General features: G+C 41.6%; 2 protein-coding genes across 2 annotated transcripts in view; both read left to right on the top strand.

Moving 5' to 3' along the window:
* kif22 (kinesin family member 22) overlaps positions 1–9,778 on the top strand; it is a 28,469-nt gene extending 18,691 nt beyond the window's left edge. The window contains exons 9-13 of the mRNA XM_041884578.2: positions 1,734–1,935; positions 2,856–2,938; positions 3,230–3,430; positions 6,538–6,597; positions 9,528–9,778. Coding sequence (XP_041740512.2) covers positions 1,734–1,935; positions 2,856–2,938; positions 3,230–3,430; positions 6,538–6,597; positions 9,528–9,557 — 576 coding nt within the window. The 3' untranslated portion in view covers positions 9,558–9,778. The remainder of the gene's footprint in view (positions 1–1,733; positions 1,936–2,855; positions 2,939–3,229; positions 3,431–6,537; positions 6,598–9,527) is intronic.
* A 500-nt stretch (positions 9,779–10,278) lies between these two features.
* prrt2 (proline-rich transmembrane protein 2) lies at positions 10,279–21,568 on the top strand. Its single transcript, XM_041884571.2, has 5 exons — positions 10,279–11,156; positions 12,099–12,389; positions 12,780–13,084; positions 15,819–15,948; positions 18,097–21,568. The coding sequence occupies exons 2-5, from the start codon at positions 12,149–12,151 to the stop codon at positions 18,111–18,113; spliced, it is 693 nt and encodes a 230-aa protein (XP_041740505.1). The 5' UTR covers positions 10,279–11,156; positions 12,099–12,148; the 3' UTR covers positions 18,114–21,568.
* Positions 21,569–27,802: the final 6,234 nt, after the last annotated feature.

The raw sequence follows: 27,802 nt of genomic DNA, 5'->3' as shown, positions 1-27,802 counted from the left end.
ATTCTCTTAACCAGCTTCACCTGGAATGCTTTTCCAACAGTCTTGAAGGAGTTCCCACATATGCTGAGCACTACAATGTAAAAATAGTACAAATAAAGACGCACCCGAGTCAATACATGTTAAAATCACCCTCGGAAGCGATTACAGCTGTAAGTCTTTCTGGGTAAGTATCTAAGTGCTTTGCACACCTGGATTGTACAATATTTGCACATTATTCTATAGCAAAAAGGATGCATGTTTTGAAATATGTTTATTCTGTACAGGCTTCATTTTCACTCTGTCGTTTAGGTTAGTATTGTGGAGTAACTACAATGTTGTTGATCTATCCTCAGCTTTCTCCTATCACAGCCATTAAACTCTAACTGTTTTAAAGTCAACATTGGCCTCATGGTGAAATTCCTGAGCGGTTTCCGTCCTCTCTGGCAACTGAGTTAGGAAGGACGCCTGTATCTTTGTAATGACTGGGTGTATTGATACACCATCTAAAGTGTAATTAATAACTTCACCATGCTCAAAGGGATATTCAATGTCTGCTTTTTTTATTTTTACCCATCTACCAAAACTGTGCTGCTCTTTGCGAGGCATTGGAAGACCTCCCTGGTCTTTGTGGTTGAATTCACTGCTCGACTGAGGAACCTTACAGATAATTGTAAGTGTGGGGTACAGAGATGAGGTAGTCATTATAAAATCATGTTAAACACTGTATTGCACACAGTGAGTCCATGCAACTTTTTATGTGACTTGTTAAGCAGATGTTTACTCCTGAACTTATTTAGGCTTGCCATAACAAAGGGGTTGAATACTTATTGACTCAAGACATTTCAGCTTTTCATTTTTAATTAATTTGTAAAAAATTCTAAAAACATAATTCCACTTTGACATTATGGGGTAATGTGTGTAGGCCAGTGAGATAATCTAAATGTAATCCATTTAAAATTCACATTGTAACACAACAAAATGTGGAAAAAGTCAAGGGGTGTGAATACTTTCTGAAGGCACTATCTAAAATTACAGAGATGAGCAGAGTGCCAATGCAGTATAGTCCAGTTATTTTGTGTACAGTTCAGAGATGGCTTGATGCGGTGTGCCGCATAGAGTGCATAGTCCTTTAGTCTCTATGGGCCGGTTGGTGAGGGCCACAACCCGAGGGAAGAATCTTTTCAGTTGACGGTAGGTTTTGGTCGTGAGTGACCTGAAACGCCTGCCAGAGGTGAAGTTTTGGAGGAGGGGGTGACACACTATATACACACACTACACTGACACAAACCCACACATACTGACACAACACAAACACACACACTTTTACACGCATTATATGCTGCTGCTACTCTGTTCTTTATTTAACTCTTAGTATTATCTATCCTGATGCCTAGTCACTACCCTGCCTTCATGTACATATCTACCTCAAATACCTCAAATTCATATAATATTCAATAAATATGGTACCTAACATCCGATTTGGACTATACTTTTTTTTAAACAATAGTTAGACATGAGGAATCCAAAGGAATGGTCAGTAGCCACCTCCGAAAGTTTCATGAAATTCAAATAGTGAATTCTAAATACTGAAACACCTACACAGTAAATAGGAAGATTAGCTGGCTGGACTAAATCTGGCACATTTACAGAAATGTTGATTTAATGTGCATTGTCCCACAATCACAGAGATCCTGTTAGTTCTAATATGTAATTATATGGCTACAAAACTCACTGGTGAACTGCTGTGTGTGCAGGAGCTGAAAGAGAAGCAGAAGGAGTTTGAAAGTAAAGCCAAGGTGCTCAAAGTGGCAGGAAATGGCGCCTCTCACAACAGCTCGGACAGTGGGTCATCGGGAGACTCGCCCCTCTTCAGGACGTATCTACCCCCACTACACAGAAAACAGTCCACGGCAGCCAAACCCAAAAAACAGCAGGCCGTTGTGCTGCCTCTACAAGGTCAGTGAGCCCACCTACCCACTAATCCGGCGCTTTTACCCCAGGAACCTCTCTAACCCTAACCTCTCTAACACATCTGGGTCGTGTTTATTAGGGCACACAATTGAAAACAGCTTAAAATGTTTCTTAACGGAAACTGAAAAATAGCATTTCTTATTAATTTCAGGTAGTCCCTCCCTCTTTTAGTCCGCTTTCTTCCGTTTAGTGCCTAATGAACATGACCCTGCCAATTTTAAATGTATGGTTAATCTTTTTTTTAACGTGATTGGCTGAAATTCACCTTACCTTTTTATGCCCATAGTGACAATATACGATAATATATTATTTACTTAACTCCAGGTACCACTGGCTAACGGTTAGTATCCCCATTCCAAAAAAGCTGGGATTCAAAATGCATTGTCTGCATTTCATGCCAAAACATCGCCTCAAAGTAACTTCAAGCAAAGTTTTGTAAGGGTTATTTTTGTGGATGCCGTCACAACTGGCATGTAGACAACTCACCCAATCCTAAAAAAATAGGCTTAACTATCCCTTTTAACTGTCAATATTTGATATCGTATGGCGCAATGTCTTGTAAAACAGTAAGGCTATTGATTAGAGCGGAAACTTGATATGACCATTCAGTCTGCCTATTAATCTGCCAAAACCCAAACCAATCAAATAATGATGACTAATACAATCTTTAGCCACTTCAGCACCTTGGGGTCTGGCAGCAGTGCATTTCCAATGAGCATCTTACCATGTCTTTCGCTTAAGCACGTTTTCTGGCACGTTCATATAGCACTTATTATATAAATGTTTAATTTGCTGCTCTGTAAATAGCCAGGGTCTATGCTTTGTCCTGTATGTAGTATTGTAAGGAAAGGAATCTACTATGTGGTGTGTGTGTGTGTGTGTAACAATATCTATTTTTCCCTCAGTGTCCCAGCTACAACCTCTCCAGCAGTGTCCGGTGGTCAAAAAGCCGTCTGTCTGCTTCAAGAAGAATCTGGAGCAGAGTGAGGTCAGCAACGGCATCAATGTTTGACTATGTAAAATGAAACTGGCTTCATTCCAATAACCACACTAGCCTACCTCTTAGCATGCACACCCAATACATTGATTGATGCTAAGTGGTAATGCTAGTGTGACTATTGGAACAAAGCCACATAACATTATCTCTCACAATGCAATATTAAACAGCTGTTCTCAACCCTTTGTCCCTTGTCAGTGTGCACTGTAATATGTAGGTTAAAAAAATTACTGATATATACATGTCTCTTTCATTCTGTCCTCCACCTTCTCTCGCTCTCAGGTCCCGGAGGGAAAAGAGAATGTGAAGGACGCCGGCTGGGAGTCTCACTTGGACAAGTCGGTGCTGGACCAGTCCCGACACAAGATCCTGCAGGTGCTCAACTCCGGGTCCCTCAAAGACCTGAAGGGCCTGCAGCAGATTGGGGACAAGAAGGCCAAGCTCATCCTGGGCTGGAGGGAGATTCAAGGAGCGTTCACCCAGGTCTGTGTTGTTTGGGCCCATATTAAGTTTAGGCTTTTACAGCTAGACAATTTTTGTTTAAATGTTTTTAATGATAGTGGGGGGGAACAGGCGTAGCTCTTGCCAAATCCTTTATTGAGACCAATGTTTCGGCCATCTTGCCATCTTGGCCTTCATCAGAATGATAACAAGGCATTTTATTTGAAGCGCCGTCCTTTCAAGGCACCCAGTTACACTGTAAAAAGTAAGAACATCTAATACCAGTGACACCAGCATCACAGACGGTTCAAACACAACATAAACGGATCAGACAATAGTTATAAGGGGCATTGCATGGGGCATTTTGTGGCATGTGAGTCCTAGGTTTAATATACATTTAAGTGCAATGGAACCAAAGGGGTTTTGAGAATGTCGTGCTTACTTGCTGTCACAAGCTGTTTGTTTTACTTGATTTACACTTGTGTTGCCTCTAGATAAGCATTGTATCTTTTGGGTGTGTACACACAGGTTTTTGATTATCCTTTGGTTACTGTCACTAGGCTTCGGCTGTATACCGTAAATACCATATACCGGGGTATTTAGAAAAAGCCACGGGATGGTTTTTCAATACCGTCCAAACTATTTATTTGATGTTTTTCAATACATTTGAATATTTGTAGATCCTTTTAAGTTAATATCTGCAGTCAACTTGTGCAATCCCTTAGGAGATGAAGCAGATTGCGTTCTTCATTTCACTTGTCACATTATTTTACATTATAAAGCTTACCTTAGTTCCCCAGAATTGTTGAGGGAGTCACGTGTTTGATTGTAAATTGCACAACGGGAGAAAGCGGGAGCTGGTGAGTCCAAAGCGTTCTATATCTTTTGGCAAGTCTCTGTGTGCTGCGCACATGAGGTGAAGTTACACTTGTATGCAATTCACTACAAAAAATGTTCCATCATATCTTAGAATGGCTTTCTGCCAGAAGTCAAAGACCTGTGGATTAGTTATCTGTACAGTTGCCCATTTTTTCCCCTGTGCTTCGTACTAGCATTTTTTTTTCTCCTCCGTTCTTCCCCTCTCTGCTCCGTGTACACATGCTGCTCTTCCTTCAGAAAAGCATGCATTACAACTTTGTTCATTTGCACAATTTATCTTGTTCACTTTCGCTTGTAAATGTCCACACTCACAGAAAATAATATTTGGTAGCTACTAGCTATGCTTGTATAACTTTATGAGCTGGATATGCCTGTCTTTGCAATTAGATTGTTCGTTTTCGCCCGTTAGCATTTAGCTAACAGCGTCTGTGCTTTCGCTATTATTTTGTGCAAATGTTGTCAGCATTCTGGTAATGGGTCTTTCTATCAACTAGCATACCAGTGAGGATTTCCTACACTGGACAACTTGCTACAGCTATTGATAAGTCATTGAAAATAATCAGCAAATGTTTTTCATGTCATTACATTAAGATATAAAGCGGATCATAGCTATTTTCAATAAAAGTCACGAGTTGAAAAAGTCAAGGGGTCAGAATACTTTCCGAACACACACACACACAGTATTCAGACCCCTTGACTTTTTCCACATTTTGTTACGCTACAGCCTTATTTGAACATTTATTAAATTGTTTTTTTCCCCCTCAATCTACACACAATAACCCATAATGACAAATCAAAAACCATATTTTACAAATGTATAAAAAAGGAAATATGACATTTACATTAGTATTCAGACCCTTTACTCAGTACTTTGTTGAAGCTCCTTTGGCAGCGATTACAGCCTCGAATCTTCCTGGGTATGATGCTACAAGCTTGGCACACCTGTATTTGGGGAGATTCTTCTCTGCAGATCCTCTCAAGCTCTGTCAGGTTGGATGGGGAGCGTCGCTGCACAGCTATTTTCAGGTCTCTCCAGAGATGTTCGATCGAGTTCAAGTCAGGGCTCTGGCTGGGCCACTCAAGGACATTCAGAGACTTGTCCCGAAGCCACTCCTGCGTTGTCTTGGCTGTGTGCTTAGGGTTGTTGTCCTGTTGGAAGGTGAACCTTCGCCCCAGTCTGAGGTCCTGAGCGCTGTGGAGCAGGTTTTCATCAAGGATCTCTCTGTACTTTGCTCCGTTCATCTTTCCCACGATCCTGACTAGTCTCCCAGTCCCTGCTTCTGAAAAACAACCCCACAGCATGATGCTGCCAATACCATGTTTCACCGTAAGGATGGTGCCAGGTTTCCTCTAGACGTGATGCTTGGCATTCAGGCCAAAGAGTTCACTCTTGTTTTCATCAGACCAGAGAATCTTGTTTCTTGTGGTCTGAGAGTCCTTTAGGTGCCTTTTACTGAGGAGTTGTTTCCGTCTGGCCACTCTACCATAAAGGCCTGATTTGGTTGGGTGCTGCAGAGATGGTTGTCCTTCTGGAAGGTTCTCCCATCTCCACAGAGGAAGTCTGGAGCTCTGTCAGAGTGACCATTGTCACCTCCCTGACCAAGGCCCTTCTCCCCCCGATTGCTCAGTTTGGCCGGGCAGCCAGCTCTAGGAAGAGTCCTGGTGGTTTCAAACTTCTTCCATTTAAGAATGAGGCCACTGTGTTCTTGGGGACCTTCAATGCTGCAGAAATTTTTTCGTACCCTTCCCCAGATCTGTGCCTCAACACAATCCTGTCTCGGAGCTCTACGGACAATTCCTTCAACCTCATGGCTTGGTTTTTGCTCTGACACGCACTGTCAACTTTGGGACCTTTTCTATAGACAGGTGTGTGCCTTTCCAAATAATGTCCAATCAATTGAATTTATCACAGGTGGACTCCAATCAAGTTGTAGAAACATCTCAAGGATGATCAATGGAAACAGGGTGCACATGAGCTCAATTTCGAGTCTAATCGCAAAGGGTCTGAATACGTATGTAAATAAGGTATTTCTGCTTTTTATTTTTAATACATTTGCAAACATTTCTAGAAACCTGTTTTCGCTTTCATTATGGGGTATTATTTATAGATTGACAAATGTTTTATTTAATCCATTTTAAGAATAATGCTGTAACGTAACAAAATGTGGAAAAAGACAAGGGGTCTGAATACTTTCCGAATGCACTGTACATACAATTAACTTGCATTTCATTCATTCTGGTTCTAATGCCAATATCCCTCTCTATTCCAGCTGGAGGATCTAACCAAAATCGAGGGAATCACAGCCAAAAGACTCTCCTCCTTCATTAAAGTAAGACTGACAAGCAGAGTCCATAGAATAGATCTGGTGTAGTCTCTATACTCTTTTCTCATCTTTCATTGTGGTATGGTAATCTGAAAAAACAATCATTCCGTTGTCTTGCCTTTTGATGTTTTGGTTTGAAAATGTAACATTGTATAGATGTTTGCAACAAAATGTAACACTTAAAAAAATAAAATGCCCCAACACTTGTGAACAGGAAGTCTTACTGATAGTGTCAGGGTATGAACATGGCTTATGCTCCAGTCAGTCTTCAGTAAATAAGAGAAATGGTGAGAAATCTATTGTAGAATTCAGTCTAATGCTGCCGGGCGTCGCTGCTATCTCAGCTAACAATTCTAGGGACAGAGACGGTTTTTGTAATGTTCCCCTGATGTTTGAGTGTTCAGTTTTCCGTTAGTTATGGGAACATTAGAGCAATGTTAGCAAAAACCTTCTGAGAACCTATTTAGCATGTTTTGGTGTTAGAGTTAGGAGCACATTTTCTTAAATAAATGCTAAGTATTTTTGAAACGTCCCGCTTTGGGCAGGATGTGTCAATGTGTAGTTCATACATGCATAATCCATGGGCTGAATTACTGTTTTACTTCAATTGGCCACAAAATCCCTAGTTTGAATGCAACTGTTTTTCTGGATGCTGTGCTGCTCCATTTTCCCCACACGTGGGCCAGCCCCCTAGCAAGTAGAGTTCAACCAATGAGCTTCAGCCATATGAGTGACAGCTAGCAAGATGCACATGATTCACCCAGAGCAGAGCGAGAGCAATAACATTGTGCAATATATCTGCACATATGACGTAGTACGCAATTTTCTGGAACCACTTTTGCCTCGTGAGCTCTACTTTCAGAACTATTGGCTAAAAAGTATACAAAAGTACCGGAGAATCCCTTTAATGTCAAACAAAATTGTTCTCAAAATATCCCATTTTAATTTTCTAGGCACGTTTCATGAGACGTTGCAAGAACATTCGTGTCCAGTTTTCTGAGGGCTAGGGTTATTCCATCAACATCATACCAAACATACACAGAACATGGTAGCCATGTTCTCCAAATATGAGATAATGTTCTAGACACATTTTATTAGAACGTTGCAATAACATTCCTGTGTCCAAGGACGTTTAAAGCATAGGGCATTCTGTCATTGCCCCATGGAGGTTTTTGTCTAGTTTGCGGATTCTTCCGGGGATGTCCCTAAAGAAGATATTTGGGTGTCACCTGATGGTTCCAATAGAAAAACTTGTTTCATTACACATTACCCCATGTTACTGTTGCCGGGCCCATCAAGGCCCTGATTGGTGAACCAGTGATCCATTCACAGCTCTGTCTGTTGGCAAGGTTAGGGACACACACACAAACAGTGCTTTCAACATTGGGTTGCTGATGCTATGTATTGGCCTTTGCGATGCTTTGAAGCCACCAGTCGGCCAAATTGGCACTCCCCAGTAGGAGCAGTCCTCCATAGGAATGAATGAAACTCTACAGTATTTTAAATTACATGTATAAAAAAATATTGTTGTTTTGGGGACCGTAACATTAGTAATCTCTAAAACAAGTATTTTTCTGCTACGCCACCATGTCTGTGTCAATAACTGATTTCACCTATATTGGTACACTTTGCAATTCAAAGTAAATCTCAGCTCTGTTAAAAGTACACTCAATAAAAAGGAGTAACATTAAAACGGAGGAATATGCACCACCAACATTAGACAACTAGACACAGACATGGTGGCATAGCAGGAAGATCGGAATGCTGTGAACCAAGAGGTTGCGAGTTCAAATCCCAGGTGAGGACATGTTGAATAATAATTACTGAATAAATGAACATGCACAATGGAATGATGTATGTCAAGTGTGTAAGTTGAAAACATTGTATGGTAAAAGCACTGTTTGTGTTTGGGTGTGGGTGTCCGTAACCTTGCCAACTGACAAAGAGCTGTAAATGGATCCGTGGTTCACCAATTAGGGCCCTAATGTGCTCGGCAATAGTAACAAGGTGTGGTGTGTGAAGAAACAAGTCATTTTTTTTTGGGGGGGGTGACATTTCTTTGGGACCATCAGGCGATGGCCTAAAAACGTCTTTAGGGATGTCCCCGGAACAAACTGGGAACTAGACAAAAACATCCAGGGGACCATGACAGAACATCCTATGTTTTAAACGTCTTTGGACACAGGAATGTTTTTGCAACGTTCCCATGAAACGTGTCTAGAGCATTAATATCTTATATTCTGAGAACATGGAAACCATGTTCTGTGTGTGTTTGGTGTGATGTTGATGAAATATTATCCTAACCCTCAGAAAACTACACTGGAATATTCTTGCAAAGTTCCAATGAGGCATATCTAGAACATTAATACTGAATATTCTGAGAACATGGTAACCACGTTCTGGGTAGGTTCTGTTTGATATTTAGGGAATGGTTTCTTGGAAACAGTCCTTGCACAGCACTGGAACATTCCTATGAAACCATTAGGTAATGACCTATTGAGACTTAAGGGAACGTTCTCTAAAGTTGTGGGAATGTTTGTTGTTAGCTGGGAAGTCCTTTTGATGGATTTTTAAGCATGAATTGTAGTGATAACCCAATGGATTGAAAACCCAATGTTCTCTGGAGTATTTGTGGAACACCTTAAAACACTGCTGTAGCAGACTTGAATGGCCCAGGTGTAAGATATGCCCAGGGTTGTATTCACTAGGAATAAAACTGAAACAAACGGTCCAAAACGTGAGGGACTACCTGAACGCTTGTTTTCGTTTTCCACTGCGAAGCGTTTTGCTACAGTGTACATTACACTAATGATTACAACCCAGGCGTTAACTATCGTTTGGCCATTAGGCTTCAGGTGTCCTCTTGGTCCATTTAAAGAATAAAGCCTTAAACAAGGCTTTGATGGTGCCTGACTGTTTTCTCTTTTCATTCACAGGCCAACATTCTCAGCATGATGGGGAAGTGATTCTGCTATCTGGTCTTTGTCTGCTCTTCCTGGCCTTCCAATATTTTGCCATTTTATTTTCTCTGTAACCATTTTAAAAAATGTTTTTGTTACATTTTCTGTAATGATTATATACCACTCTGACTCTGCATTTAGAACTGTATGAGGTGATACAGTGGGGAGAACAAGTATTTGATACACTGCCGATTTTGCAGGTTTTCCTACTTACAAAGCATGTAGAGGTCTGTAATTTTTATCATAGGTACACTTCAACTGTTTGACCGTCATCTTGAACTTCTTCCATTTTCTAATAATTGCGCCAACAGTTGTTGCCTTCTCACCAAGCTGCTTGCCTATTGTCCTGTAGCCCATCCCAGCCTTGTGCAGGTCTACAATTTTATCCCTGATGTCCTTACACAGCTCTCTGGTCTTGGCCATTGTGGAGAGGTTGGAGTCTGTCTGTTTGAGTGTGTGGACAGGTGTCTTTTATACAGGTAACGAGTTCAAACAGGTAATGAGTGGAGAACAGGAGGGCTTCTTAAAGAAAAACTAACAGGTCTGTGAGAGCCGGAATTCTTACTGGTTGGTAGGTGATCAAATACTTATGTCATGCAATAAAATGCAAATGAATTACTTAAAAATCATACAATGTGATTTTCTGGATTTTTGCTTTAGATTCCGTCTCTCACAGTTGAAGTGTACCTATGATAAAAATGACAGACCTCTACATGCTTTGTAAGTAGGAAAACCTGCAAAATCGGCAGTGTATCAAATACTTGTTCTCCCCACTGTATGTGTGTGTGTACACCTCTTATATGAGTAGGTCTGCAAGCGTTTACTAGGATTACTTTTTATTATATTTCACGAGAATGTGATATTTGTTCTTGTTTTATTTTAATATGTTTTTGTAGTATTTGCGCTATTCCAGCCGATGGCGCAATATTGCCGTTCAATAAACGTCTCTACTTTTATCGATTTGCCATATTAATGGTATGTGTTGTTGTTCAATGATGTGGCTTACTTGTAAAAATGTATAGCCAACAACACTTCGAAATAATATGACCATTGGTGAAATATGACAGTAGCAGAACACGTGGAAGGATATCTCCATTTTGATAACCCTAATTATTACACCTACCTTAATATGGGAAGGTGTTGAAATAAACAGTTGGCAATCGTTTTATCACGTAAATGTGGCATTCGGAAATTAAATTAATGTTTCAGCGCTCGAGTGGGGGGAGAAAGGATGCGTTTCTGTCGGATGCTGCGCCGTCCATCCATCCCTCCCACTGCACGAAGGCTGGGTTGATTTCAGTGTATTCATTTCACGCGTTCCCCCTCTTATCTGATCCACATTCTCTGCACCCTCCCCACCCCCGAGGCGCAGCACTTCGAAAGGGCGCTCCATCACGTAATTCAGTACTGTACTGTACACGTCTTCCAGAATAATACAAAAGAGATGCGCGTATTTGGGGAACATACTAAAGAGTTGCGCATGCAGCCATACTGAAGGCTGTAACGAATAATTAATCGCTGAATGCAATTGGTTCGCTTATGAAAATACTGTCATGCAAAATCACGGGTCATTTCGGGTATTTTGAAGAATCAGTTGGATTAAAGGTGAGTTTATAATATTTCACCATCGGCAATTTGCTTATGCTGTTATCCTAAATATGCTTGTGTAGAATGCCAATAGGTCGTGATAACCGCTTTGAATTGAGAATTTGGCTACTTGTGTCCTATCCCGTTTTTTTTAATGTTTTCATGCAAGCCTACATTGCTGCATGTGCATCGTGTTTTTATTTTATTTTTATTTTTTGCCACAGTCATTGCCTTTGGTAAACGTTTGCTTTTTATATTTCGCCTATTCCTTCAAATAGGTTACGTGTGTCCAAGGCTATAGCCCATAATTGTAGATGTATAATCCCCCTCCCCTTTCACTCCTTCCATATGTCTCCACTCTTCCCTGTGGCTTTGTCCCTGTAACCTTATGTTACCTATTTTAATTTTTTGTCCCATTATTCTGTGCTAAATAGCCTGCAATCATATGCCCCATTGTGCTCAGATAGTGGTTATGTACACATCAAGAAATACTAGCAGGTCTGTGCACACCTGCACAAAACCCTTTTGCCAATAATATTATTAGCATTCTTTAAAATAAAACGTGACCCATCTGCCTTTTTATACCTTTTTGTATTGAATAATAAATTGATGCCTACATTTTTTTATTATACATTTTTACATTTGTTTATTTTTTTGGGATAATTCTCCCCTGAGCTGCAAAGGTCCAGATCGTTGTTTAAAATAGCTGTTTGGCCTCATAGCCTTTCCTGTTAAATGTACTATTACATAAGCGGAGCATTGAAAAGAACTGGTCAGAATTTCTGGTCAGACCCCAAGTCCCCGGGGATACTAAAGGAGGTTATGATTATACTGTGCGCTCATATGCCAGTGAGTATGGATTCAATAAGTAAAATCCCAAATTGCTCTGAACAGAGTGTAAACAATAGTTGGTAAGCAGGTTTTGTTTGTCATTGTTCAACCTTTTTGTCTACCCCCCAGGTGTATAGAAGGTAAGCAGAAGCCCACAAGCAAAGTCCTTTGTTATCAACATGGCTCTGAATACAAACATGAACCCAGCCACCGCCATTTGGCCATGCGAGGAACAGCCGTCACTATTGGACCAAGATGCATCGTTGTCAAGCCAAGCTCCCATCATCGCTGTGACTGTCAAGTCCCCACCAGAGATGGAGGAACAAGAGATCCATAGCACCACCACCAGCTTTGGGCCCTGCCTGAGCCAAACCAAGGCAGGGGAACTGGTCATTGTGATCAACGAGAAAATGGAGAACAGTAAGCCTGAGAACATTTTTAGGCAGTGGCGCAGTCCCACTCCTTACATATTTTATTGGTGCATAGGATAGTGGAGAGAAGACAGGAAAGTAAGGAGAGTTGCAAGTCAGAAGGGCACTGGGTCGGATTCGACCCCATGCCGATTCTGGTATTTTGTGCCAGGGTCTGCGGCACTAACCACTAGACCACACAGCCCAAGCTTTTTATGCTCGGACTCATTTAAGTTAATGGTGTGCCTGCGGAATCCAGGACAGTTGTGCTGCATACGCTTGCTTGGACGGTTGGTTTGGGGAATGTCAAATCCATTTAACTTACGATTCTGGCCTACTAGTGCTCAGGGGACACTAGTTCAATCGTTTACTGATGCTTTTCATCCCCCCCCCTCTCTAGGTAATGGTATCCTCCCAGCCCCTGCTGACACCACCTCCCCAGTCATCTCCTCACCGCCCAGAAGGCAGCAGTCCATTTCTTACTCCCATCACCCCCACAACAGCAAGACCCGGAAGGGGAGTCGTGCCGGTTCCATCGGCTACACCGCCTTCTCCCCGCGGCCCTCCATCTCACGCCACTCCAGCATTGCCACCAACCCGCCCATCGACAGAGCCAAGCCCAAAGACTACCTAATACTGGCCGTGCTGGCTTGCTTCTGCCCTGTCTGGCCAATCAACATTGTGGGGTTTGTCTACTCTGTTATGGTAAGCCTCTTTCTTTTGACAGGTTAGAAATGTAGATTGGTAAGAAGGATATAGCACGGTAAGGGAGTGGCAGGACCGGGGATTGAACTGCAGGATTACCGCTAAACCACTGTTCCTCTTTCTGTCACATTTTTGTGTCAAAGTATCTACAATGTTGTGCAATGTTTGCTAAATACTATTTTTAGTAGAGCTTTGAAGACCGTTGCCTTTATGCTTGTGGTTTCATATTCATCAGAAACTACTTCTATTCGTCTTAGACTGCAGTGTTGTTATTGACGGTTAGCACCAGCTTTGTAGCCTGGTCCCAGATCTGTTTGTGCTGTATAGCCAACCTCTGGTCATTGTCATGCTATTTCATGACCATAGGAGTTGGCAAGAGCACACAAACCGATCTGGGACCAGGCTACCAGCTTTGTGTTTGGCTTCAGAATACCTTGTGCTGTTAGTTTTAAAGGTCCAATGCATCTGTTTTAATCTCTATCAAACCATTTCTGGGTAACAATTAAGTACCTTTCTGGTCAAAAAGAAACAAAAATAGCTTCTCAGCAAAGTGCAATTTCTCAAGCAAGTTGTTTACTAGAGCTATCTGGGAGTGGTCTGAGTGGGCAGGTGAAAGCTGGAAAATAGCTGTTATTGGCAGAGGTTTGGAATCATTTTTCTTATTGGTCTATTAACTAATTTACAGCATGGTCACCATGGAAAGCCACAACTCCATCCCACCAAAACAGGCTGAAATGTCAGGTGGTCTTTTCAAACAGCTCTTACACTAAAAGGGCATTATCATTCATTTTCACAATTTCACGATATTATTCCAACCTCATAGTGTGGAAATATACAGTATTCAGACCCCTTCCCTTTTTCCACATTTTGTTACGTTACAGCCTTATTCTAAAATTGATTAAACAATTTTTTTATCCTCATCAATCTACACTCAATACCCCATAACGACAAAGCGAAAACTGGTTTTTAGAATTTTTTGCAAACGTAAAAAAAGGGATACCTTATTACACAAGTATTCAGACCCTTTGCTATGAAACTCGAAATTGAGCTCCGGTGCATCCTGTTTCCATTGATCATACTTGAGATGTTTCTACAACTTGATTGGGGTCTACCTGAGGTAAATTCAATTGATTGATCATGTTTTGGAAAGGCACACACCTGTCTATATAAGGAACCCACAGTTGACAGTGCATGTCAGAGCAAAACCCAAGCCATGAGGTCGAAGGAATTGTCCGTAGAGCTCCAAGACAGGATCGTGTCGAGGCACAGATCTGGGGAAGGTACCAAAAAAATTCTGCAGCATTGAAGGTCCCCAAGAACACAGTGGCCTCCATTATTCTTAAGTTTGGAACCACCAAGACTCTTCCTAGAGCTGGCCGCCCGGCCAAACTGAGCAATCGGGGGAGAAGTGCCTTGGTAAGGGAGGTGACCAAGAACCCGATGGTCTCTCTGACAGAGCTCCAGAGTTCCTCTGTGGAGATGGGAGAACCTTCCAGAAGGACAACCATCTCTGCAGCACTCTACCAATCAGGTCTTTGTTAGTGTGGCCAGACGGAAGCCACTCCTCAGGGAAAGGCATATGTCAGCCCGCTTGGAGTTTGCCAAAAGGCACCTAAAGGACTCTCAGACCATGAGAAACAAGATTCCCTGGTCTGATGACACCAAGGTTGAACTCTTTGGCCTGAATGCCAAGAGTCACGTCTGGAGGAAACTTGGCCCATCCCTACGGTGAAGCATGGTTGTGGCAGCATCATGCTGTGGGGCTGTTTTTCAGAAGCAGGGACTGGGAGACTAGTCCGGATCGAAGGAACGATGAGCGGAGCAGAGTACAGAGATCCTTGATGAAAACCTGCTCCAGAGCGCTCAGGACCTCAGAATGGGGCAAAGGTTCGCCTTCCAACAGGACAATGAACCTAAGCCCACAGCCAAGACATCGCAGGAGTGGCTTCGGGACAAGTCTCTGAATGTCCTTGAGTGGCCCAGCCAGAGGCCGGACTTGAACCGGATCTAACATCTCTGGAGAGACCTGAAAATAGCTGTGCAGCAACGCTCCCCATCCAAACTGACAGAGCTTGAGAGGATCTGCAGAGAAGAATGGGAGGAACTCCCCAAATACAGGTGTGCCAAGCTTGTAGCGTCATACCCAAGAATAATCGAGGCTGTAATCACTGTCAAAGGTACTTCAACAAAGTACTGAGTAAAGGGTCTGAATACTTATGTAAATGTGATATTTCAGTAATTTGTTTTTTATTTGCATACATTTTTAAAGACCTGTTTTTGCTTTGTCATTATGGGGCATTGTGTGTAGATTAAGGAAAAAAACAATTTAATCAATTTCAGAATAAAGGGTCTGAATACTTTCCGAATGCGCTGTATATACAACTGTATGTGGACACCCCTTCAAATTAGTGGATTTGTCTATTTCAGCCATACCCGTTGCTGAAGGGTGTAAAATCAAGCACACAGCCATGCACACAAACATTTGCAGTAGAATGGCCTTACTGAAGAGCTCAGTGACTTTCAACGTGGCACCGTCATAGCATACCACCTTTCCAACAAGTCAGTTAAACTCCATATTAATGCCCATGATAATGGAATGAGATGTTCGACGGACAGGTGTCTACATACTTTTGGTCATGTAGTGTATATAAAACACAGGAAAATAATGTTTTTGACTGCACTGGCCCTTTAAGCAGTCCATAACTAACCAACCTCTTCCTTCCTCCTCTCCTAGTCCAAGAACAGTCTGGAGCAGGGCAACCTGGATGGAGCCCGCCGATTGGGTCGTGTCGCCAGGATGCTCTCTACAGTGTCACTGATAGGAGGGACAGTCATCATCATTGCCTGCATCGTAAACCTGGCGAGTGAGTATCACAGTTGGCCAACCTCTGTTGGCTTGTATTCATAAAGAGTCGGAGTAGGAGTGCTGATCGAGAATCTGTTTTGTCTTTGATCTTTAAGACAACTGATCCTAGATCAGCACTCCTTCTCAAGACTATGAATACGGGCCCTGCTCTATTCATTTAAAGAATCCTGCCAGAAATCTCAAAGCCTTTACAATAAATCCCTTGGCTGGCACTGTTCGATGACTTGAAATGCAATCCTCCTTCCTTCCTTGAGGTCTGATTTGGATTAGTGAAAGTGTAGCAAAAAGGGTTCTGTTAATTACGCTTGTGTGATGAGTAACCATGCCTGAGACCTGAAGACTTGTGTTAGCTCCCAGAGCTAATGCATGGACTTGGTCTCAGGGGCCTATGGGACTTATGAGGGTTTGATGTCCTTCACAGAAGCAATAGGGCGATCACTTTGATTTCACTTATCTAATCATCCAATCACTTAAATATCATTGGTCATTTACAGCACAGGTGTCAAACTCATTCCATGAATGGCCAAGTGTCTGCGGGTTTACACCCCTCCCTTGTACTTGATTGATAAATTAAGATCACTCATTAGTTAGGAACTCCCCTCATGTGGTCGTCTAGGTCTTCATTGGAGACTAACTAAAAGGCAATAACAAAAATGAGCAGACACTGTCCTCCATGGAATGAGTTTGACAGCCCTGATCTACAGGGAGGAAGGAAGGCTGCATTTTAGAGTCATCAAACAGGGCCCAGTTTGCCTATAGTAATGGAACTTAGGCTTACGAGTGTTTTAACGATACATCGTTCCGACAACTTCCGGAAATGTAACATGCTTCCCAAAACTTCACGCAGAAAGAACGTTCGCTAAGTGTGTCGTTGGAGCATGTGTCGATACTGATAGGATGGAAAGGCAGCGCTGCTCTCCGATCAGCTTTCTCCATTCAAATCTTACCTTAACATTATAATTATTTCACAATACTGATGATGGATCAGCTCCGAGAGATGTTATCACCTACATGGCTGCAAATATTGAGGTGGCTTATTCTAATGCACAAAATCACAGATTTGGCAGATCATGAAATATGTTGAGGCCAAGATTACAGAAAGTGTAGCCTACATTTAGTTAAATAGAACTCAGTTGACTGAACATGAAATTGATTTAAACAAAAATGTTAATATATACGCTTATGTAGCCTATACTGTTTATTTTTTAAGGCAGTTATCTCGGTTTTCATTGGACACTTATCTTTATCCTTTGCTCGTAACAATTGCAAAGACATTGGCAACTTTGTATTTGTAGTCAACTTCGTTCCGAAGTTATCGGTGGTCATGTTGACAGAGAGACAGATAAACAGCTTGATTCTATGTTTAGCGGAGATCTTCTGTGTATAAAGTGACGCGAAAGAGCAAAAATGCATCTAACGACTCACTTAGCAGTCTGAGGCAGTCGGTAAATAACAAGCGTTTTCAAGTGGGACGCCTAGCGGTTAAGAGCTTTGGGCCAGTAACTGAAAGGTCGCTGCTTGGAATCACAAGCCGACTAGGTGAAAAATCTGTATGTGCCCTTGAGCAAGGCCCTTAATCCTAATTGCTCCTGTAAATCGCTCTGGATAAGAGCGTCTGCTAAATAACAAAAATGTAAGTGCAGCTTTGGTAACAATAGTTTTGGTAAACAGCTCAGAGATTTAATGATGCTCCTACGTAGGCTCTAACAATATACTTAGCCTTAAGATGCTTTTGGGAGACTGGGCCCAGGACTTTTGTGTGTGTCCACTGGCTCACTCCAAACATACTCACACAGCCGTAAACGGGGTCGCTCAGTCAAATGAAATTACCCATGTGGGATTGTTTAGTTCACTAAAGTTCAATAAAATGCTTAACAACAGTACTTTGGCTGTTTTCGAATGTTTAAAAAGTTCCATCCCATCGGGTCTTATTAAGCCAAAGAGATGTCCTAATGAACTCGCTGAGAGCAGCGACTGGAACTAAAACTAGCATATTGTACACGCAACTGGAGTTAAAGGGCCGGTGGCCGTTTTTTATACATTATGTAACTGTTCTCTGTAGCTCTGTTTGCTTCTACTTACATATTGAGCTGGCAGAATGAAAAATTGCTCGACTAACTGCTGATGTGTTCCTTCTTTTTTTTAGTAAATGTGAAATCCTGAGTATCGTCTTGCCGTGAAACAGGATCTAACAGTTGGATATCCGGAAACAGGATCTATCTAGCTGAAGGTTCCTTTTTACCTTCTCTTACTGTGTAGTCATTACCTGGACATGCTATGAATATTATACACCTGATATTACGTACCTTTTATAATTGATATTATCTAATCCTTTGTTAATGAAAAACCAATATGCAAGACGCTTCTGCTACAAACTGGTCTGGGCTTCTCCAATGATGAATCATGCAGTGGGGAAACAGACGATCAGACTAATTCCTTACTTTGTATTCTGACCAACACTGAACACTGTCCTTCACAAGGCGCCATTACCTCAACCACTGGCCATGATCAGAGAGACAGACCAAAACGAGATGTATTGAGAAAGGATGACAACAACAACTGAAGAGATTGTTTAAAGGAGATGTGATCAATGTGAGATAAACTGGGAGGATTGCTTCACAGCTTGACTACCTACCACATTGGAGGCCAACAAAATGTCTGCTAAGTCCATCCTTCATTGCCCTGACGAAAAGACACATCAGAAATTCAGCTTGGCATAAAATCCCATCGGTATATGAAGGTGCTTGAGGGATTTGCCTTGCATTGGAAACTCAAAGAATAAATTAATTTCTGAGGAAGAATTCCCCATTCATTTCTGAATAGGCTTATATTCTGGTTTCAGTCAGTGTATATCCTTCCTGTCTTTCAGGCTACTGTTAGCCATTTTGTATTTAAGAGCGAGGGCAGGAGGGAATGACGCTCACCAACACCCTTGACTGCTGAGAAGATGGAAGGGATAAATATTTATTGGGCACGAAGCAAAGTCCAAGTAAAGGACACAATTGTGCCCAAAAAAGAAAGATGTGCCATTGTGCTTAAAAGCTTTTGGTGACCGCAATATATATCTCCATGTGTTTGGCTTAGGACCTGAAAATAAGGTGAAATGGATGCGAAATTGGTGGCAGGAGGAACACAAAATATGTAATTCAGTTACTTTATATCCATTTTCCACACTGAGGATGGGCCTTTTAGACTGTTAATGAATGAGAGCATTGCTGACGAGAAGTGGAAAAACCTCAAAACAAACCACCATAACAGGTTATTTACAACATCAATGAGTTGTTAAAGTTCTGTCATTGTGAATCAGTGAAACGCTATTTCTTGTACCTTATTGATAATGTTTGTAAAAAAGGATCATTTGCAAAATCAGATTTTAAACCACAAGTTTCATAATCTGATGCTGATTATGCTTTTGAAGTACGGCGCTGTCGATGACAGATGGTCGTGGTGTGTGTCCATGCATAGCTATTTGGTTACCAAATGACATAGTCACTGCACTGCTGTGGCTGGTCACAATAAAATGAATTGCCAGTCTTCAGTTTGGTGATACTGGCAATACGGTAAGAACCCTGGGTATCTAGTGTATGGGGACCCAGAGAACATAATCTGTTATCTTTCTGATTTAATCAAGTGGGTATCTGATCCCCATGCTGGGTATCTAGTGGTGGACATTAAAGGGAAGGTTCAGTTCACTTGACATTTGCATTGATTTATTCACTTAATTGTGTTGCCGATTGATCCAGGAATTGATGTGCAGGGTTCAGATTTGTTTAAATAGCCACAGCTAACTTTAGCCACTGCTAACCAGAAAACAATGGAAGCAAAAGGGGCATTGTTGATGGTAAAAATGGTGTGGCCAAATCAACTGAAATGAAGTCAGTAGCTAGGTTTCCAACCATTTGGTGACAGATTTTTCACGGACTTTCTGCGGATAAAAATCAGTGTGTGATGATGTAGTGTACGCAATTTAATTTTTAAAGCTTAATTCAATGTGTTTCCATCGCATTTTTAACTCTACCGATAGTTTTTGTCACAAACTGTTGCATTTAATAGCTAATGTGCCTACTCTGGTCTTGGCATGTGCGCTCTAGCCAACAGCTCGCACATACAGTGCAGGTAGACTGTGCAGATAGGCTATTCTACATGAGATTATTATGGATAAGAGCGAGAATATTTTTTATTTTTCAAACGACAGTCAAGCATCGATCATCATGTCACCAGAAAAAGACCCTCTATTTATTGGGAAGGGGTGTCATTCTCATCACCGTGAACTTTCACCACCCTATGAAGTTCATAGTTTATTTAATCTGTAGCCTAATAAACTGCATGGTTTCCCCGAGTTGTAGTGGGAGGACCACACACCATATCATCACGTGACTCCAAGTTTACTTCGATATGATGGTTATTATATCAATATTTGTATAAGGTATTACCACCGCATATTTAATTTTACCGACACAAAAAGATCCCACCACATCGAACGAACCTATTATCTGTCTGCATTTATAAAATTGTACCGAAACTTCCTGTTTCCATCACAGCTGTAGTGATTTTTTTTTTTTAAATACGGTATGACTTTACTGTCGTAACTGTGGATGGTAACGTGTTTAATGATTTGGTTTGAAGTTACGTGAAGTGATTTATCCACAAATTTCGAACATGCAAATTATGCCCCTGTTACTCCTATAGTTTTTTTGTTTAGCGGTGGCTAAAATAAAGAAATGTTTTACCCTGCACTTAAAATGTTCAATCAACAACGGCACAATTAAGTGAATAAATTGATGGATTAAAAAAAGTGAACCTACCCTTTAATCCAAGCCTAATTTCTGATTAGTATCTACCTTTCATTCCCACAACTCCTGTTGCCCAAACACTTTTGATTGGTAATTCTCTTAAATTGGAACTTTAAGTTAAAGGTAGACGAAAGGAAGTTGCCACAAGCAGCACCGCAAACATTGAGATGAGCAAGATGCAAGGCTTCGCTCTCACACAGTCACACACAGTATCTGCACATGTGCACAGGTTAGTTTCTAGGCTGTTAGTGGTAGCCAAAGAACTAAAACAGCAGAGAAGTTGAGCCTCACGCTTCAACGCTCTTTAGTTGTTGCAGAAATTTACCCACTACGCTGTTTACTTAACGCATCTGTCATCTCTGAGACTACCTTTTAATTTAGATACTACTATGCCTTGACCTCAAAGTCCATCAACAGCAATTTCTACCCTACTGCAAAATTTCTGTATTGATTAATGTATTAGGCATTTTTCCCGTCTGTTAGTATTTAGATGTTAAAATTGTTATCAAGAGTTGATATTATTCTGCAGATAAGATAACGTATATATTGTGGAGTCTTCATAGTTGTTATGAGTTAACATTATAGCTCTTATAATGTGGACAGGAGAGGTAGTCTGCTAGTCTTTGTTAATTAGCCTTTGCAGTCTTTGTATTACCATTGGCTACTATAATCTCTGTGGATATTGGCATGTTGTTGATTTTCATTGATGTATGACAATTGTATAGAAGTACAACCAAAATCACATGGATAAGAAAACCTGGCACTAGAAATACTTGTATCCTTCCAAGGCACATTCTTAATAAAGACACATTGCATGAAAATCGGTCTGTTAGTCTATCTCAGCATGACTTGAAAACTTGTGAGTGTGGGAGTGCATGCATGCATACAGTTAGAGTATGTTATCTTTAGGGATGAAGTGTGATTACTGTTGTCAGGCAGTGGAGCGAAGAGGGGGAGAAAGACATTTTCGAGGGTGAGAGGGGCCTACAGGCAAGAACCACTGATAGGTCAAATGAGCAGGTAGAATCTCTGACGATTAGCACCAAGAAACAAAACTTAACCCGTCTTGGTAAAAGTTAGTGAGATATATAATTTGTATTTGGTTTTGACTTTGATGTGTAGATATTGAAGTTGAATTTGTATAATTTATTATGTAGAAGTTTGGAACCACCAAGACTCTTCCTAGAGCTGGCCACCTGGCTAAACAGCAATCGGGGGAGAAGGGCCTTGGTCAGGGAGGTGACCAAGATCCCGATGGTCACTCTGACAGAGCTCCAGAGTTCCTCTGTGGCGATGGGAGAACCTTCCAGAAGGACAACCATCTCTGCAGCACTCCACCAATCAGGCCTTTATGGTAGAGCGGCCAGACGGAAGCCACTCCTCAGTAAAAGGCACATGACAGCCCGCTTGGAGTTTGCCAAAAGGCACCCAAAGGACTCTCAGACCTTGAGAAACATGATTATCTGGTCTGATGAAACCAAGATTGAACTCTTTGGCCTGATTACCAAGCGTCACGTCTGGAGGAAATCTGGCACCGTCCCTATGGTGAAGCATGGTGGTGACAGCATCATGATGTGGGGATGTTTTTCAGCGGCAGGGACTGGGAGACTAGTCAGGATCGAGGGAAAGATGCACGGAGCAAAGTACAGAGAGATCCTTGATGGAAACCTGCTCCAGAGCGCTCAGGACCTCTGACTGGGGAAAAGGTTCACCTTCCAACAGGACAACGACCCTAAGCACACAGCCAAGACAACACAGGAGAGGCTTTGGGACAAGTCTCTGAATGTCCTTGAGTGGCCCAGCCAGAGCTCGGACTTGAACCCTATCAAATATCTCTGGAGAGACCTGAAATTAGCTGGGCAGCGACGCTCCCCATTCAACCTGACAGAGCTTGAGAGGATCTGCAGAGAAGAATGGGAGAATCTCGCCAAATACAGGTATGCCAAGAAGCCTTGAGGCTGTAATCACTGCCAAAGGTGCTCCAACAAAGTACTGAGTAAAGGGTCTGAATACTTATGTAAATGTGATATTTCCTTTTTATATATAAATTAGCAAACATTTCTTCTGTTTTTTGTTTGTCATTATGGAGTATTGTGTGTAGATTGAGTATATAAAAAAAAAAATCAATTTTAGAAGAAGGCTGTAACAAAACAAAATGTGGAAAAAGTCAAGGGGTCCGAATACTTTCCGAAGGCACTGTATATCTGTACACTCGTAACAACCTAAGTATTACGAAACTTCTATTAGATCAAATAAGCCTCATGTATCAAAATAGCATTTCATTTTTATCTTTACTAAATTCGACACTCATTGCTAGGGCTGTTGCGGTGACCGTATTACTGCCACACTGGCGGTCATGAGTCATGAAGGCAGTCAAATTCCACGTGACCGTTTAGTCACGGTGATTAGGCTTCTCCAAGCTCTGATGCTGCTGATGGTCATTAGTAGCCTACCAAACTTACTAACTGCCTGGTACTCAGCACTCTATTGTCACTCTATCAATGCAAATGTAATCGAAAATCTAATCAAACACTTTGCCTACCTGGCAGGCATGAAAATTAACCACGGGAAAAGCGTCCTCCATTCTCTATTTAAGTGCATAGATTACATGTATTTTTTCCCTCGCCCCTGTTTCGAGACAGATGCATGATAATGGTCCATTCTAAATCAAAACAAATTTCACACATATATTATTTAGTGTATGTAAAGACAAGATTAAATCAAGAATAGTCTGATGGGTGACAATATTAGCCTATCCCTTGTGAATTATATATTATCACTTGTGAATGATGCCCAGCTTAAGGCAAGAAACAATACCTTTTTTGGCTACTTTTTCGGATCATAGTCGCGCACCTCGTAGCTTAGCCCATAGGCCTATATGTTTATCACAAATAGCCTAATAGTTTATTAACATTTTAAGCTAAACGTTCTGATCTGTTGCGTCAGCCTCATTGCGTAAAAAAGTTTTTGGGATGCTAGTGGTTGTATTAATTTGGGATCTATCGCATCCCACAACTGTCTTTGATATGTTTGGAATATTTATTTATTGCACAGAATAGAATAGGTCAACTTTTGCTTTTGCTGTTCATTAGTCCCACTCATCTTGTTGGCTGACGAAAAGTAAATGTGGACAGTTCTTCCAATATGTACCTCAGAATTGGATAAGGACGGGCGCAGTTGCTTCCCTGATGTGTTTGTCTTCACTTGTAGCCTGTGATAAAGACCCGATCACGTGATGGAGAGCCATGTGAGTAAGAGGTGCTTTGGAGCACGCAGCACTCTGGGAGAAGGAAATTATAATTATTACATTTAGCCCAGGGCACAACGGCCACTGGCCGCAAAAGGCATGAATTTTTTTAGGGTGCATTACGTCCACACAAAGGGGATGCCGCCGGAAATTCGAGGCATTATCAAGTGCTTGTCAAATTGTGAATGAGAGACTGATGAAGTGTGTACAGTCTGCGCAAAAAAAAACAAAGCAGAGCTCATGCCTTTCAAGTGACTTTTTTCAAATCCTTAGTGTATCAAAAATCAAAACATATAGCCCAACGTTTGTAGATCAACTAAAGTTACATTAATAACTCTAAATTAAGCATATAGGAGTACCTATTTCTTTGTTAACCACTCAACACAGAATAGCCGCATGTGCGCACTCCCTCATCGTTTGGAGAAAATATCCTTTCTATTTTATTCAGCTTTGTTCAATTGTATTCTTTATAATATAAAATAATGCCACAGAATTCTAAGCAAATCTTGTCTGCTAAATGAACTAGTGTAGCCCCCAGCCATATGGCATAGCCAGATCAGGACCTAACATAAGGGCAACTCAGTATGCTTTTCTGTTCTTCTGAAATAGACTACATTTTCTTCATATCATGTTTCTTTATATTACATGGATTTATTAGACTTTTTTAAATGTAGATGTTCCAAAGGTCTGCATCAGTAGCTTGTAGGCTGTGCGTGGAAGCCAGGAGATGCTAAATGTGTTTAAGTTAATTAACAGTCAATTACCATGAGACCGGCAGTTATTTGCTTGACAATCACCAGCTGACAATTTCGTGACCGCCACAGCCCTACTCATTGCCCCATATACAAAAACTCCTCACAATAATTAATGATCTGCTTACAGTGGACAGATTTAGGGCTGCGTAAACCCTGTTAATTCACCTCTTCCCATCTGGTATTGGTTTGTTGAGGTTCAGTGTTTCTGCCCTAAGTTACAGTTACTAAACTCACTTTTGATCAAACAGTTGGAGGTAACAGTTCAATAGGTACAGTGGGGGAAAAAAGTATTTAGTCAGCCACCAATTGTGCAAGTTCTCCCACTTAAAAAGATGAGAGAGGCCTGTAATCTTCATCATAGGTACACGTCAACTATGACAGACAAATTGAGAAAAAAAAATCCAGAAAATCACATTGTAGGATTTTTTATGAATTTATTTGCAAATGATGGTGGAAAATAAGTATTTGGTCACCTACAAACAAGCCAGATTTGCTGTCTCTCACAGACCTGTAACTTCTTCTTTAAGAGGCTCCTCTGTCCTCCACTCGTTACCTGTATTAATGGCACCTGTTTGAACTTGTTATCAGTATAAAAGACACCTGTCCACAACCTCAAACAGTCACACTCCAAACTCCACTATGGCCAAGACCAAAGAGCTGTCAAAGGACACCAGAAACAAAATTGTAGACCTGCACCAGGCTGGGAAGACTGAATCTGCAATAGGTAAGCAGCTTGGTTTGAAGAAATCAACTGTGGGAGCAATTATTTGGAAATGGAAGACATACAAGACCACTGATAATCTCCCTCGATCTGGGGCTCCACGCAAGATCTCACCCCGTGGGGTCAAAATTATCACAAGAACGGTGAGCAAAAATCCCAGAACCACACGGGGGGACCTAGTGAATGACCTACAGAGAGCTGGGACCAAAGTAACAAAGCCTACCATCAGTAACACACTATGCCGCCAGGGACTCAAATCCTGCAGTGCCAGACGTGTCCCCCTGCTTAAGCCAGTACATGTCCAGGCCCGTCTGAAGTTTGCTAGAGTGCATTTGGATGATCCAGAAGAGGATTGGGAGAATGTCATATGTTCAGATGAAACCAAAATATAACTTTTTGGTAAAAACTCAACTCGTCGTGTTTGGAGGACAAAGAATGCTGAGTTGCATCCAAAGAACACCATACCTACTGTGAAGCATGGGGGTGGAAACATCATGCTTTGGGGCTGTTTTTCTGCAAAGGGACCAGTACGACTGATCCGTGTAAAGGAAAGAATGAATGGGGCCATGTATCGTGAGATTTTGAGTGAAAACCTCCTTCCATCAGCAAGGGCATTGAAGATGAAACGTGGCTGAGTCTTTCAGCATGACAATGATCCCAAACACACCGCCCGGGCAACGAAGGAGTGGCTTCGTAAGAAGCATTTCAAGGTCCAGGAGTGGCCTAGCCAGTCTCCAGATCTCAACCCCATAGAAAATCTTTGGCGGGAGTTGAAAGTCTGTGTTGCCCAGCGACAGCCCCAAAACATCACTGCTCTAGAGGAGATCTGCATGGAGGAATGGGCCAAAATACCAGCAACAGTGTGTGAAAACCTTGTGAAGACTTACAGAAAACGTTTGACCTGTGTCATTGCCAACAAAGGGTATATAACAAAGTATTGAGAAACTTTTGTTATTGACCAAATACTTATTTTCCACCATAATTTGCAAATAAATTCATTAAAGATCCTACAATGTGATTTTCTGGATTTTTTTTCCTCATTTTGTCTCTCATAGTTGACGTGTACCTATGATGAAAATTACAGGCCTCTCTCCAATTGTGGGAGAACGTGCACAATTGGTGGCTGACAATTGGTGAACAGTACGAACGGCGCCGGAGAAGATGGCTGCCATTTTACAGCCCTCTAACCAATTGTACTATTATGTGTGTTTTTCCGCGTTATTTGTAATTTATTTTGTACATAATGTTTCTGCCATCGTCTCTTATAACCAAAAAGAGCTTCTGGATATCAGGACAGCGATTACTCATCTCGTATTGGACGAACATTTTTTCTTCAACGAGGCGGCCGCGAAGGATATCCTACAGACACCCGACAAGGCCCAAATCCCCGTCATTCGCATGAGGAAGAGACGGAGATATCGTGGACGTAGGTCGGGGTGCCTTGTAAGGATCCGATGGCGAGCGAGTAAACTGCCGCTCCCATCAATCCTATTAGCCAATCTTCAATCATTGGAGAACAAATTGGATGACCTAAGATTACGGTTATCCTACCAACGGGACATTAAAAACTGTAATATTTTATGTTTCACCGAGTCGTGACTGAACGACGACATGGACAACATACAGCTAGCGGGCTATACGCTACATCGGCAGGATAGAACGGCTGACTCCGGTAAGACGAGGGGTGGCGGTCTGTGTATATTTGTAAACAACAGCTGGTGCACAAAATCAAATACTAAGGAAGTCTCAAGGTTTTGCTCGCCTGAGGTAGAGTATCTTATGATAAGCTGTAGACCACACTATTTACCAAGAGAGTTTTCATCTATATTTTTCATAGCTGTCTATTTGCCACCACAAACCAATGCTGGCATTAAGATTGCACTGAATGAGCTGTATAAGGCCATAAATCAACAGGAAAACACTCATCCAGATGCAGCGCTCCTAGTGGCCGGGGACTTTAATGCAGGGAAACTTAAATCCGTTCTACCTAATTTCTACCAGCATGTTAAATGTGCAACCAGAGGAAAAAAAACTCTTGACCACCTTTACTCCACACACAGAGACGCATACAAAGCTCTCCCTCCATTTGGCAAATCTTACCATAACGCTATCCTCCTGATTCCTGCTTATAAGCAAAAACTAAAGCAGGAAGCACCAGTGACTCGGTTAATAAAAAAGTGGTCAGATGACGCAGATGCTAAGCTACAGGACTGTTTTGCTAGCACAGACTGGAACATGTTCCGGGATTCTTCAGACAGCATTGAGGAGTACACCACATCAGTCACTGGCTTCATCAATAAGTGCATCGATGATGACGTCCCCACAGTGACCATACG

This window comes from Coregonus clupeaformis, chromosome 1 (assembly GCF_020615455.1).
Source record: "Coregonus clupeaformis isolate EN_2021a chromosome 1, ASM2061545v1, whole genome shotgun sequence".
NCBI classification, from domain to species: Eukaryota; Metazoa; Chordata; class Actinopteri; order Salmoniformes; family Salmonidae; genus Coregonus; species Coregonus clupeaformis.
This window is presented reverse-complemented; position numbering and strand designations above follow the sequence as displayed.

Bases quoted from the DNA above. Each gene is read 5' to 3' on its own strand.
- prrt2 (XM_041884571.2), top strand. From the start codon at position 12,149: ATGGCTCTGAATACAAACATGAACCCAGCCACCGCCATTTGGCCATGC. The intron at 12,390-12,779 runs GTAAGCCTGAGA...CCCCCTCTCTAG, and splicing joins CAACGAGAAAATGGAGAACA to GTAATGGTATCCTCCCAGCC. The intron at 13,085-15,818 runs GTAAGCCTCTTT...CTCCTCTCCTAG, and splicing joins GGTTTGTCTACTCTGTTATG to TCCAAGAACAGTCTGGAGCA.